The 13,966-nt window shown below is 36.5% G+C and overlaps 3 protein-coding genes across 6 annotated transcripts; 1 reads left to right on the forward strand and 2 right to left on the reverse strand.

Moving 5' to 3' along the window:
- Positions 1-66: 66 nt before the first annotated feature.
- Positions 67-5,711, reverse strand: LOC128673326 (uncharacterized protein). Its single transcript, XM_053751103.1, has 7 exons — positions 5,400-5,711; positions 4,922-5,083; positions 4,475-4,572; positions 4,074-4,152; positions 1,249-3,390; positions 535-589; positions 67-220 (listed from the first exon to the last, which is right to left on the reverse strand). Exons 1-5 carry the CDS (start codon positions 5,586-5,588, stop codon positions 3,307-3,309), a joined length of 612 nt encoding a protein of 203 aa, XP_053607078.1. The 5' UTR covers positions 5,589-5,711; the 3' UTR covers positions 67-220; positions 535-589; positions 1,249-3,306.
- Positions 5,712-6,032: 321 nt separating this feature from the next.
- Positions 6,033-11,549, forward strand: LOC128673320 (uncharacterized protein). 4 transcript variants are annotated; one of them, XM_053751093.1, is made up of 7 exons: positions 6,033-6,422; positions 6,638-6,709; positions 6,974-7,247; positions 7,696-8,078; positions 10,053-10,147; positions 10,665-10,837; positions 11,255-11,549. In XM_053751093.1, exons 1-7 carry the CDS (start codon positions 6,318-6,320, stop codon positions 11,500-11,502), a joined length of 1,350 nt encoding a protein of 449 aa, XP_053607068.1. In that variant the 5' UTR covers positions 6,033-6,317; the 3' UTR covers positions 11,503-11,549. The 4 variants fall into 4 exon arrangements, with proteins under 4 accessions (XP_053607068.1, XP_053607070.1, XP_053607071.1 ...); XM_053751095.1 differs by lacking the exon at positions 11,255-11,549 and adding an exon at positions 11,028-11,168; XM_053751094.1 differs by having other exon boundaries at positions 6,040-6,422; positions 10,056-10,147.
- A 477-nt stretch (positions 11,550-12,026) lies between these two features.
- On the reverse strand, positions 12,027-13,864 carry Trax (Translin associated factor X). Its single transcript, XM_053751102.2, has 4 exons — positions 13,650-13,864; positions 13,365-13,587; positions 12,636-13,060; positions 12,027-12,380 (listed from the first exon to the last, which is right to left on the reverse strand). The coding sequence occupies exons 1-4, from the start codon at positions 13,660-13,662 to the stop codon at positions 12,205-12,207; spliced, it is 837 nt and encodes a 278-aa protein (XP_053607077.1). The 5' UTR covers positions 13,663-13,864; the 3' UTR covers positions 12,027-12,204.
- Positions 13,865-13,966: the final 102 nt, after the last annotated feature.

Here is a 13,966-nt window from a genome sequence, read left to right on the forward strand (position 1 = left end):
TCAAGTTTTGCAAACTGACATTCTACGAATTACTTTGGACACTATCGCAACAATAAAAAGCACGTGCGCATTTTCCCCTTTATTCAATTCAAGCCTTCGACATGACAACACGATCAGATGGGTCCAGGGAAAGCTCCTTTATCACGCAGCTCGTCCCAGTGGGAGATCCACGCATTAGGGCAGATGGTTTCAAAGTATCTCTTGAAGATCTTGCAATCGTCTACCTGGGTAGGAAAAATAAGCCACGAATACACTAGGGAACGTAACATCGTTTTTTAATTTCCTCGCCTAGGATCCAGTGGCCATCCTTCACCATCAGATGGTGTCATGATAGAAATTATTTGTACTATAATGCATCCGATATGCAAAGCAATACATCCGAAAGGAATACATCATTATTTTAGCCCACTGTTGGACACAGGCCTCACCCAAAAAGGAAGCGGCTTGCGTTCAGCGCACTAGCGTTGCCGTGCGTAGCTTAATACATAATCTAAAAATACATTAGCTATTCCTACATAAATGAAAATGTATTACCATTCCTAGGAGACGAGTGCATTTGTAGTAATCACAGTAATTGTCGTAACATGCCCTGCGACAGGAAACAATCTTACTTTTAACTATAATATAAATGAGAAAGTTAAGACAGTTTTAGGCATTACCTTATTGTGGTTAAATATTATACAACCACAGTACAATACTCTTTCGGTGGTACAACCTCGCGTTTCCAATGTAATTGATTATTTAGGAACCAATCGACGGTGCAGTCAGGATTATCGGTAAGTAAAAAACAAACTCCTGTGGTTAAGTACCAATACGAAAACAAACGATATCGAAACAATAATAAAAGTGTATTACAACTCCCTTTACCTAATATACATGGCATGTTGGCTAAAATCAATACAAAACGTGAACTAAGTCGAGAATTATATAAGTACTTAGGTACCTAAGATATTCCTAAGGCTGCGTCTATCATGTCGTGTTAAGCTATTTCACGATGTGTCTGACGAAGTTTTGTCCCGTCATATGTATACAAATGGTCTGTGTATGTACAGTATGATTAGGTATTAAATATATAAAACTTCATTAGCACCATTTACAGTGCAAATGAAACTAATAAGTACTATTTTCTGCATCAGGCAAAAAGAACAAAAAAATAGCCTGCCCCCACAGAATTATAATAATACCACCTGCACCAGCAACGGCGCATTAAGGTACAACGGGAAATCTTCTAGGTACGTAGGTGCTTACTTAGTCTGATTTGTAAATGGGTACCGCGGATCAATCCGCAACGTCCTAAATTCCTGGTCACACATTTTGCTACAAAATAAATAAAATTATAAGACTATTCTTTATAAAGAAGCAATACCAATATCGGCATTGCCAACTAAACGTCTAGATGACAAAATAAAACAAATGAATAGTGTCTGTTTTTTATTGCTATTTGAAACTCCGTGCTTGTGCAAGGAGTAACAACTGGTAATTTGTCAATAGAGAAACGGCAATGCTGAGAGTGTAGTATTACCATTTCAATAATAGTTTACATTGTGAACACAAATTAATACAACCACAAAAAGGACTATCTATTGAGTAACCATTGGGACACGATTAAAAAAGTATGAAGGCACTATTGGACTACTATTGACAAATCATTGTTCCCAGGAACTCCAAGTAGGATTTCAGGAGTAGATCGTTATAAAAATAAAGGTGGGATACATTTCTTTTATCTATGTGGGATACCAATTGTTACGATTGTTTTCTTAAGTAAAGATCTACACAGATTTTTCAGATTTTTTTGCATTTTCTTTTTACAAGTATTTATACAGGAAAACACTGCACATACTGCACAAGCAGTATTAAAGTGAGTCTAAAAAATCAAACAAGAAAAATATCTTCAAGACTTATATTCATCAGATACAGATAATAATAATTTCATATTTATTCATTTAAATACCTGGGAAACTTTCTATCACACACGCGGCATACATTTATTTATATAGGTACTGACTACCCCACCATCACTGCTAAATATAAATAGATATCATATCTACACACATGCAAAATATACAAAGAATGGAGATCATTTCTTATTCACTAAGAAGTTAAATTAAAAAAAAAAATAGAATGTTCTATGTTTTTTATGAAGGCTGATTTACACCAAGCGAGCAAAGGCTCATCTCATTCTTGTTCTTATGTAGGTACCAGCTGAAAATCAGCTCTGTGGCTTCCAGTCACGGCACAAAACTGAGCTGGGATCCTTTTCGGCATAGACCCCTAGTTTGTACATGTATAACAAAATGTATAATAAAACTGTAACTACCTATGCTTTTTTTGCCGAATAAAGCATTTTCTTTCTCTTTCTTTCACTCAAGTCAATGGCTGGCCATTACATAGCAACCAATAGCTAGGCTACCCATAGCCTGTGGCCAACTCGGCTCAGCCATTGGTTGGACAGACACAGTGGGGATATAATGATGACGATGATTAATTCACTGGTTTTGGTGTAAATGCATCTTGATAGGAAAACATATTGCATTTCCGTAGATTAAAATAATACACCACGGAAATTCGACTTCTTTCACACAATTTTAATACTCGTCCTATTTTACATTTTATTCTAATATTACAATAAACTCTTGGAATTTCAGGATTTCATATAATTTTTTTATATACTTACAGTTACATACTTCTACATGAGTGTGCACACACTTCACATAGCACTATGTGCACAGAAATTGTTTTTCATGATTTTTATTGTTTCTATGTTTGACAAATAAATTGATTGATTGAAATCGAAGAACAAGTTTCAGAGATTAGCCTGTTCAAACAAATATACAAAAACTCTTCAGTGTCTTCACTGAATGAAATATTTAGCTTTATTAACGCATTAAATCTAAGCATTATAATCTAGTGACAGGCATGGTTTTCTATCAAGAATTATTTTGGTACAATATTTACACGATTCCTAAATACATTTCGAAAATGGGCTCGCTATGAGCTACATTCATAGACGCACGAACGAAGCAAAATCAAAGAGCCTTATTGCCATTCTAACAAAAGTAGGGAAACGATACGCGAGGCTGAGGCAGACGAGTGGGGTAGCGGTTCCGTCCCCTCAAGAACAGAAAACGAAATTAGCCTCGCCTTACGCGGCGTCCGCGCGTCTTATAGCAACCGCACGCCGGGAGACCTGATGCAGTGCACACGGAAGGTCATGGCCTGGTTAATATTGCTATTGTAGTGCACAAGTTGATCCTTCTCTATATTTAGTCCGTGGTCGCAGGAGCCCGCCTGAACAAAAGGTCTCGGTCAGTGTCCGAGGTCGGCGCGCTGCGAGCGCAGCAGCAGCCCCAGGCACTGCAGCAGGACCTGCATGCTGGCCGCTGACGTCGCCTGATTTGGACAAAAATTATGTTTCCTTTTTCTGGTAAAGGCTTATAATAAAATATTTAAATGGATTCGTCTTAAGTTAATAAAACATTAAAAACAGGAATCGAGAGGGATAATGAATAAATTATTGTCAGCTCACGACAGATATCTGACGTATGGTTTGCTTGCACAACACCTAGATCCACAGTAACTTCATGAGATTCATACATTTGTTTGACGGCCTGCTAAAGATAACAGCTGCCAGCGTTAATAATGCACTGAGGGATGTCACAAAACTGTATCTCGATATATTTTATTAGTAAGTGGTGAGTAAGCTGTGTAAATCTTATAAATTATACGTCTGTCTGTCAGCTTTCACAATTATGATGACATTTGGAATAGACATAAAATGAAATATATTACCGCTGGCAGAGCAGCAGACAAAAGATAAGAGCCTCTAAAGAAATCCCCTTAAAGAGATATTTTAAGAGGATTTTTAGAATAAGTCCCATAAATAGCTACCCACCAGTCCACCAGCATTGGTTGTTTTCAAAACGAAATTTATTTTTGACTCATATTTATTGGGACAAATTTTATTTTCACCAATTTATCACTTTGAGTAACAAATGCAATGTGAACGTATTAATTCGCCTGATATCTAACGCCTTATCTAGGTACAAATATAGGTGTAGTAGACTGACACTAACCTTTAATAGTAATAGATCAGGATCTGTGTGCGGGAATGGTGAGTCTGCTGATTCTATGCATCGAGCCAGAGCTGCGTCACTGAAAGTAAAAAATATATTTGTCAAAAACATTTTATTGTCAGCTCTCTAATGAATCTCTAATGAAGATGACTTCCACATACTACTACAAAGAAAATTATAAGAAAAACAACAATGGTACCTAAGCCCTTTTGGCATGATAGGGACTTACATTAAAGAAGTTCTTTTGTATTTTCTTGCAGTTGTTCTTCCAAATTAATGAGTAATTTGTAGCTTTACATAACAACATTAGGTAATTTAAAATTTGATGTCTCTGTGCTTCACTTTATCACAGTGACAGCCCCAAATGGAACTGAGAACAGAGAGATAGAGAAGTGTCTGACCTGAGTTCCGTGGCCTGCAGCTGCTGTCTAGCAGAGGCCATGGCGTCGTGTACTGCCAACTGCTCGCGTGGCTGCAGCGGGGGGTTGGCGCCCATCACCTGCACAAATAGCCTCAATTTTTAATTTCCAAGTGATACTAACAACCAACATCAGTGAAGAAGTGACACTGCTCTAGAATAGGACCACTCCTATCTCATATGGGACTTAATGCCAGGGCATTAAGTACACAGGGCATTAAGTCCACAGGCAACTAAGCCTTTTGAAGGAGGCTTGATGTCAAGCAAGTGGCCAGTCACAAAATTGTGGCCAAATTCATGGATGGATTCGAAGTGACTTCATAAAATGAATTGACTATAGAGCTTCAGTCTCATCAGCTTCAAAAAATTTCCTGTAATTTAATAAATAAAGTAATTCAAGTAGTTTTCAAAATAGGTAATAGGTCCTCACTTTAGTGTGTATTTCAGCTATAGCACGGAGGCCATTGACCCACTCCTGACGCGCCCGGGCATCTGTAGCTCGCAGCTTGAGCATGTCGCCCGAGGCGCAGTTGATAGTGAAGGTGCGGGAGTCTTCATCACTTGGGCATATCACTGCTGCTGCTAAATGTGCCTGAAAAGCAAAACTAATTAAAAAATTGGAAACAGGCTGTAATAATAATGTACATAAATCCTCTACCGCGCCTGATTGTCTGTTCGCAATAAACTCAAAAACTACTGCACAGATTTTCATGTGGTTTTCACCTATACAAGGTTTAGGGGTATAATTTATTATTTTTTACCTGAGTGAAGCCGGGACAATGCATTTTTGCATAACATCTACTTGTACTGTTAAAAACAAAATTAGTTTGACAAAAATAAATAAATATTCAGACTTCTACGAATAGTTTACAAAAAATGTCAGCATGATTTAGAAAAGGACCTGTTACCTCTCCTCTAGCAGGCTGTCCAGGCTGGATAGTGTCCCCAGGACCATCATAAAGATAATAAGATAGGACTCCAGTCTCTGCGTCGACTGCGAACCATCGCTGTTGCCACCCTTTAACAACGTTGGTGTATTTGTATAACTGACCAGATAAAGGCCTATTCGTCTGGGATCCTAATGATGATTTTATCATTTTTTGACTGTAACAATTTTTCTTTAAAAGAAATTAATTTAATTAGGACTTCCAACACCATTCACGCAAAATGTTTTCTTCTTTTGTTCGATTTTTTTGGACCAGTTTTTATCTGTCGTCTGTCAGTCAGCTGTTGCCATTTTTTTATTTTTTTGATATAGGTACTTACTTACATACAGTCAAATCAAAACTACTCCACTCAGCCTGCCCTCCTGCCCACGGATGCACTGCCTGCGGATGGTAGGTATGTACGCTGTGTCGCCAACAGTGTCATTGCCGCATGCCACCCGCGTCTTATAAGTTATGTATAGCATTCCTTTTGTCATAACCCATTTGTTTATCATAAATGGCGTGGAAATAGAAATGACTCCGCGCGCGGGTTTGTATCGTGCTCATATGCTGCATTGTACTGCATATGCAAGAAGTAAATTGTCACGATGACATTGACATTTATATTTTAATAACTTCTGTTGTTGTTCAGTTGTGTTGTAGGTATTTGTGTAGATTTTTTTCAGTTTTCTTTCTCAGAAAATAATTTTTGCTCAATTTTGCTGTTTGGTTGCTACGAGTATTTTTTTATTAACATTTGCTTGTGATTAGTTTGATTGGTGTTTTATGTTGTCGTTTCTAGTACACCTACAAAGCTAATATATAACGTGTGTATATGTACCTAATATGAGATAGAAACAGTTGTAAATTGTGATACACTCATAATACAATTTCATCGGAATGGGCTTCAAACTACAGCGCGTTGATGTAAATGGTGTAAACGATACATGCCAAATTCAGTTAGAAGAAGGGAAACATTTGATCGGAAGAGGGAAATTTCTGCATGTGAGTTTCTTCATGTTATCATTATAGTTGAAAAGAAAACAGACACAACGCGCCTATACTTTGACGTGACAAATTATCGCGCAAGAATGACATCACACGTCGAGCCAAAATACTTATTATCTTGGTTCGATGTGTGATGTCATTCTTATGGTTGATGATGATCTGATGATTGTTACAATTAAAATTTAAATCTAAGTATAAAATATTTATTTCAGTGTGAAGACAAAAGAGTATCAAGGAGCCATGGGGAACTTGAGGTTACAGAAAATTCTGTCAACCTTAAAGCAGTAAGTTATCTGTTATCTTTACCTTCTAGTAATTAACAATATGTAAAAGATGAGAATTTTATGTTCAGACAGGGTAGAAAAGGGCTGATATAATGATGAATGAACAAAATAACATAAATATTTGAATTTTTACAAATTAATTTATAATTAGACTAGTTGTTCCAGAGATTGATGTTCATACAAAATCAGCTATATGATATTAGTTTGATCAATAAACTTCTACTAAAAATAATTTCTTGATCATTTATTAAAACAATGTTTCAGCTGCACACAAATCCATGTTTTTACACCAGAAAGGATACATTAACTAGAGAGATGCTGAAACAAAATGACAGCATAGATCTCAGGAATGGCGACAGATTTGGTTTGCTGCCAGTCAACTGTTGGTACAAGGTTTTATACACCACTGATGATGTGGAAGACCAGACATCTGTGAAGAAAGAAACTCAGCTAGAGAATGGACAAAGCGAAACAAATAGAACAGTGTTTTTTGACAGCACACAAGTTGATAATGGTTTTACGGACAGAATGGACACAGGTAAATTTTTGAGCCAGAGAATTTTTCTCATATGTCCAAATCATAATTTTTGTTGTTGGTAGGAATGAGATTTTTTCCATTTATAAGATTTTGGCTGTGTTGTCTTTTGTTGAATTGTCCAGGATTTATATTAGATACATTAGCTACTGAGAAAAGAAAATAACAAGTCATGATGCATTTTAAGTTTTATCATATTGACTATTGTTTACATATTGATAGATGAAATTCCCACCTACTGTCTAACACGTAAAATGTTGTTGGAAAAGTTTAGTTAAATTGCATTACCACTACTATTGCTATTTCTTTTATCTTACATACACCATGAATGAGATAACAATAAGATTAGACAAAGAATTTGGTTAGTGGAATGGAGACGTAACATCTGAATTGACTTCTTTTTTTTAAATGGAAAAATTAAAAAAATAATAATTATATTCTTCCTTTTCAGCACCACAACCAACCAATGACAATGTCAGCAATCCACCACCACCAAATGATAATGAACAGCCTCCCAGTCCTAATGATAGCAATGTGTCTCAATCTCTCATGCAGGACCTACCAGAGGCCCTCCAGTGCATTAATGATCTTACTGAAAATGAGAAATCCCCTCGAAATCCCACAGACACAGACTTGCCTGTTAGGATAAAGACTGAACAGGTTGATCTGGATCCAGTTCCTCTAAGTCCATTGAAGAGACCATTTCCCAGCACATCTGAAGTGAAATTGGAGCCAGAACAAAATGTGAAAAAGATCAAAGCAGAAAATGATGATGATAAGTTTTCTGATGATGTTAAGGCTGGCTCTAGCAATAGCAGCAATGGTCCAGATGCAGTAAGTTTCAGTTTTATTATTTATTACAGACCAAGTTTTTGTTCCTATTAGATTTCAGCTATAAGATACATCATACAGTATTACTTTTAAAACAACATCAAAATCACAGGATAGATGAGTGATGTAATAAATAACAATGATTTTTTAGTCGTTTTATGTGCTCCACGTAAGTTGAGACCTGGCGTGTCTGGCTTAAATTACTGGCGTGACTGGCTTAAATCATCAAACCAAATCATCTATGTTTGCGCCTTTGCAATAGTACTTTCGAGTAAGAGTATTATAGAGTGTTATTTTAAAGAAACAAATCTAATTTTAATTATTGTTAGTCACCTCTTACCCCTCCTTCAGTCAACTTGAACTAATCGTCTATTTTCTTTTTTCTTCTTTTATAAGAAAATAAAAACCTAAACTACGATTAAACTTTCAAGTATGGGGTAGGTGCAAGTGATATAATTTTTATTAATTTGGGAATTAGATACTTTTAGGCTACGTTCTTTCGGATGAGCGGAATTATTACTTTGAGTTAGAGTTAAGCGTTAACAAATTTCACCTTGGTATCCACAAAGCTCAAACATGTTAAACGAATCTTTAATCAGCAGTACTCATTAGCTCTTAAATTTCGAGCTTTACATATATATGTATGAATGAAAACAAACTTGAAATTTGTTAACTTGATGTAAATGTAATGATACTACTCATTCTATCGTAGCCTTAAGGGTGACATTTAATAGACACTTTGGTGTAAATCATCCTTTAGCCAAATAAGTGCTAGTGGATGCAGAGGTGATCCAGATTGGAACCTTACGTCCGTAAGTACTTGCCCATACATTATACATATACCAATAACTATCATGCATAAACACTTTAGTCTCTAGGTTTATCAATAACTTTTTAAATTTGTTGCTTTATGTTTATATATTTTTTTGCCTTGCTTTGGGAAGGGGAAGAGGGGGCAAACAACTTCCATCACTTGTTGTAGTATAACAAAATAGCATGCTAAATATGCTTTTTATTGGAACAACTTGCCACAACATTTATTATTTTGAACTTTTACTATGCAAAAATCTAACAAACAAATATCATTAGCACAGCCCCACAATATCTATAAACTAAATATGCTCATCATATAAAAGACAAATGAAATTTATGTCTATTTTAGGCGAAACAGTATGCAAGATCTCGAGTGCATTCAACAGAATCAAGAAAGACTTGCTTAATGGATGAAGTTCTGGATAAAATCAATGCCTTTGGTCAGGCCACGAGCATGGATCGCTGGGACCATGCGGCGAAGGCGTGGGCCGCAGCTCTGAGGGAGCTACCCAGACCACAACAAATTTTGGCAGACAAATTGATCAATGATATCCTGTTTGAAGCCCAATTTCACTCGCTGACTCGCCAAAGTCGTATTAACGTGGGATCACCAGCGGTGACCATTGCTTTAACAAATTTTTGTAACAAATAATTATGGAATTTATTCTTGACCATATCATGCCTTTGTTATATAGATTTCAATCTAAGTCTATTTTATAGATTTATTTTTATCACTTTGTTTCAATTAGTTAAGTTTTTATAATTTTAAGTTTTGATTGCCAGTACAAATTGTGATAATCAATTAGATGTAAAATAATGTTATGTTTTAATCGTGATAATTATATGTGCTTAATTAATAAATGATCTAAGTTACTTTGGGAGTTTTACTTATTAAAGTTTTTTATCTTTGTACAAAAACAGATTCTGCGTATGTCATCTATTTAGTTAACTTTTACAGACATTAGGACTCCGCTTGCCTGCACACTAACAGATAAATATTTTTTAATTTAAGTTAGCGAAAAATAAACATTTAAAATGTTATCATTATTCAGTGTGCCAGTGTGCGGGTAAGTGCCCTCTTAAAACAGAAGTAAAATTCAGTTTTTATTGATATCAACGACAACCATAAAACCATTGAATAAGAAAAAGATTTACGTTCTCCAGCAGAATCCGGCGCCACGTGCAGGACCTGCGGGTAACCTGCCCCCGGCGCAACCACGATTGCGAGAACGGTGTATGTACGGCGCTAATTGTTACAGGTAATTTAACATTTCTGATTAACTTTTTTTAAGGTACGTGTAGGTACTTAACCACAAGTAAATAAATTAAAAGGCATTTATATTAGTTAGGAGTAGCTGCGGCTCGCGGTTTCGATTATGTGGTACCTATTCTACCTATGCAGCAAGTTTTATTTATTTATATACACTTTATTGCACAACTTGAAAAGTTAACAATAGTTGGACTGACATAAAGCATTTTCTGCCAGTCAAACTTTGGGACCAAATTTTAACAAAATATGTTTAGTTGATTTTGTTTAATTGAGCAACAAACATCCTAACATTGCACCAAAGAAAAAAAAAAAGAAATATGAACACAAATACAAATAAAATCACAAAGCCTTATTGGTGTACCTACGTCTGGGAGGTATTTGGTAGATATTCTAGTACCTAAAGAGGGTTTCCTTATCAATTTATTAAAACATTTTTTCTACCTTTTAACTAGTTAGATGCATCTTTTTACCTAGTAGGTAGTGTAGATTATTAATCTATCTTCCAGACGGAACCCGGTCCACAAGCAGGAGTTCAGTCACCCGGCGGACGCGGACTGGGGCGCCGGCGCGCGGGGCGCCTGTCCGTGGGGCGCCGCCTGCGTGCGGCGGAGCCCCGCGCACTGGGCGCTCAACATACACCCGCCCGGGACTCTGCCCCCGGCGCAGAGGGTACAACAAGGTCAGAACTCCTTAACATGTGGAAATTATAATTCTTCATTCAGATGATATACATCACTTATTGACGTCAAATTTTTACTTACGAACTACTAACGAACTAGGTGTTTAATGATTTGTTATCGATTTTTTAAAATAAATTAGCGACCCGGTCCTTCGGCAATTTAAAACATTGTGATCGTTTCATTCAACAGGTAAGCAGCGTGTGGTGGAAAGAAATGGCAATATATTTTTTATTAGTAACGTGAACGCAGTAAACTTTTACGACGACCATTTCCAAGTCGAAGATTCTGATGGAGACAGCGTCGATTACGACTATGAATTCTAAAATTAAATAACTGGCTGTAAAACATTTCGAACTAAAAAAATATTTGGTTTGAGATAAAGATTTTTTAGTTAAAAAAGGAATTATTTATGGCAGGTAATAAACAGAGAAGGAAGAAAAAACGGCCAAGCACAGATAGTGAAGCTTCGGGCCAAGACATGGCCGATTCACCTGACATTATTTTGACGGGAAAAAGAGCGCGAAAGAAGGTTGATGTACAAAAGTGGAGTGATTCGGAATCAAATGATGAGGATCCATTTCAAACAGACGATGAAGACGAGTGGCGCCCTTCTGGAAGCTTGGATACTGATTTCGACAGTCAGATCAATTCGCAGGATGATTGACGTTATTGTGTTAAGATTTTATTGAATTATATTGTTTAAAATGTGTACACTATTTGTTTATTTAGAAAAATCTTTTTCCCTATCAAAAACTTAATTCTATAATAGGCTTCGTCATATCGTGATAAAACTCTTTGATAATATAAGAACCTAATGTTTATTCTAAATAAATTGTATTTTTTTATCTTATTAAAACTCTTACTATACTATTAAATTATAGAATTTTTAAGTGAAATAAGCTTGCCTTATTTGTTCTGCCCATTGAAAATAAAAGCTCGGTAATATATTTAATATATAATGTGTGTTTCAAAAATTCTGCATTTTTTAATTTTTTCGAATAGGGTATTTTACTATATTTAGAGAATATTCTCTAAATAATTTTTAAAATTCAAAACAAAAGATGTTCCTTTATATGTAACAGGCATCATTGAAAAAAGCAAGCATAACTGTTCATTTTACCTGGATCTACACAATTTTCTCTCTAGTAACAATGTTACAAAATATGTCCTGCAATGAGAACTACTTGATAATCATCACATCATTATATTTCCCACTATGAATAATACTGGGGTCCGCATTGCTATCTATCTTATTCATCTGTTGTCCAACTTCTCTGGTGGTGCCTTGCATCAAAAAGTTCTTGGGAGTGCAGGCTGCAGCAGAGGAGTGGTGGAAAACATGAACCTATCTATAAGTTGACTAGTTTTAATAGAACCCTTCATCATCCGAGGGCGCGTCGCCCCCCCAGCCGGCGGGCGGGAGGAGCGGCGGCGGCGCCTCGCCGCGGATGCTGAGCGCGTACGCCGCCGCCTCCACCTTGAACACGTTGCTGCGCGTCACGCTGCTCTTGCGGCCCAGCTCCTTGCCCATGCCGTGCAGACCTGCAGTCATTTCTTTTGTTTATTCTCTCTTTTTCATCACCCCATGTTGCAGAGTTCGGGGCTGTGACGCCGCGAAGCTCTACCGTAAATAAACCTTGAACTTTTGATGATTTTATTCCAGTTTCTACCAGGTTTTCGCAAAAGTAGAGAAAGGGTAACAAACATTCTCATAAACTTGTTTACAATGTAATCAACATTAAACCAGTTATAGAATACCAAATTGACTAATGAGACAGTTTATAAAACATTTCTCACCTATGTATCCTCTGTACAAATCTCTAACAACCTGGCAGGCATGATAGCACTCATCTCTCTCTCCACTCGATAATGAATTTATCGCTCGTCTCATCAACTCTCCTGTCAAATCTGCCAGTCCCAACATATAATCTGTATGAGGCATCATTGCAATCACTGTTCTTTCTTGCTCCGCATCGCCACCATCATTTATCTTGTACATCAGCTGTTGCTGAACTTCTGTATATGGTATTATCTCCTTTTTCTCCATCAGAGTGCATAGTGTCCATGCCTCAATGAATTCCTGGTAGCCGGCCGTGACGGCGTGAGAATGCAAGTAAGCAGGGCTATTTTCAAGTTCTATAGCAATGTTTTTGATAGGCCCTTTGATTAGCTTTTGAATTCTGTCATTTGCTTCAGTTACTGCTTTCTGAGATGTCTCAGCTCTGAAAAAGTAAAGGATATTATAAATCCTTTTTTGTTGTAGGGATGTGTGGAGATAGTGATCAATAATAAAGACACAAACTAAATTTGGAAATAAATAAAGTGTAAATTAGTTTTTATTTAAATATGTTGACATTACTGTATATGGTATTATATACTTGTACTGGGGTTTCACTGCCATAAAAACTTTGGAATAAAAGTAAATTATATTTATATTATATATAGGTATATTTATTACATTAGGTTGGTATAAAAACACTATTATAAGACCATACAATGCATTTGATAAATGAACTAAATACTCACGTTAGACCCGAATGTAGCAAAAATATGATTCTCTTGCTCTCTATAGTGATATCTCGGGAAAGTTTCACTAGCCGTTCGTGGCGATCTTGCCTCTCATTGAGTTTCTGAGCAGCCGACAGGAACATAGCCAACACTGGACTGTCTGCTGCGATTGAGGCTGCGGTCTCCCGTGCCACCGATGATAGAGTCTTCTCTTTCCTATTGCGGTTATCACGGTACCTGCCTAATACAATTTAATTAAGAATTTTTAACGTATTTATAAAAGAAAGCTGAAAAGTTACTTACCTCGTCCGGACATGATTTCGACAGCTTGGTTAGTTCTTCAAATGTAACCGATATGTTTAGAACAGCCTATTCTTTTTATTTTAAGACCAAATTTGAACCGACAAATTAAACCAGAAACGCCGGTATCAGATGGATGGAAGATGGAAATGGAAGGAGGGATCAATCAACCCGAAATATGGAACAACAAACAGCAACAAACAAACAGAGACAAGCAATTAGCAAGGAGTCAACATACCACAGAGTACTTTCTATTTATAAATACCTATACAGCTATATAAACCTTTCGACATTGACATTTTTTAAAGAACTAGCCATCT

Source organism: Plodia interpunctella, chromosome 10, assembly GCF_027563975.2.
Source record: "Plodia interpunctella isolate USDA-ARS_2022_Savannah chromosome 10, ilPloInte3.2, whole genome shotgun sequence".
Classification (NCBI taxonomy): Eukaryota; Metazoa; Arthropoda; class Insecta; order Lepidoptera; family Pyralidae; genus Plodia; species Plodia interpunctella.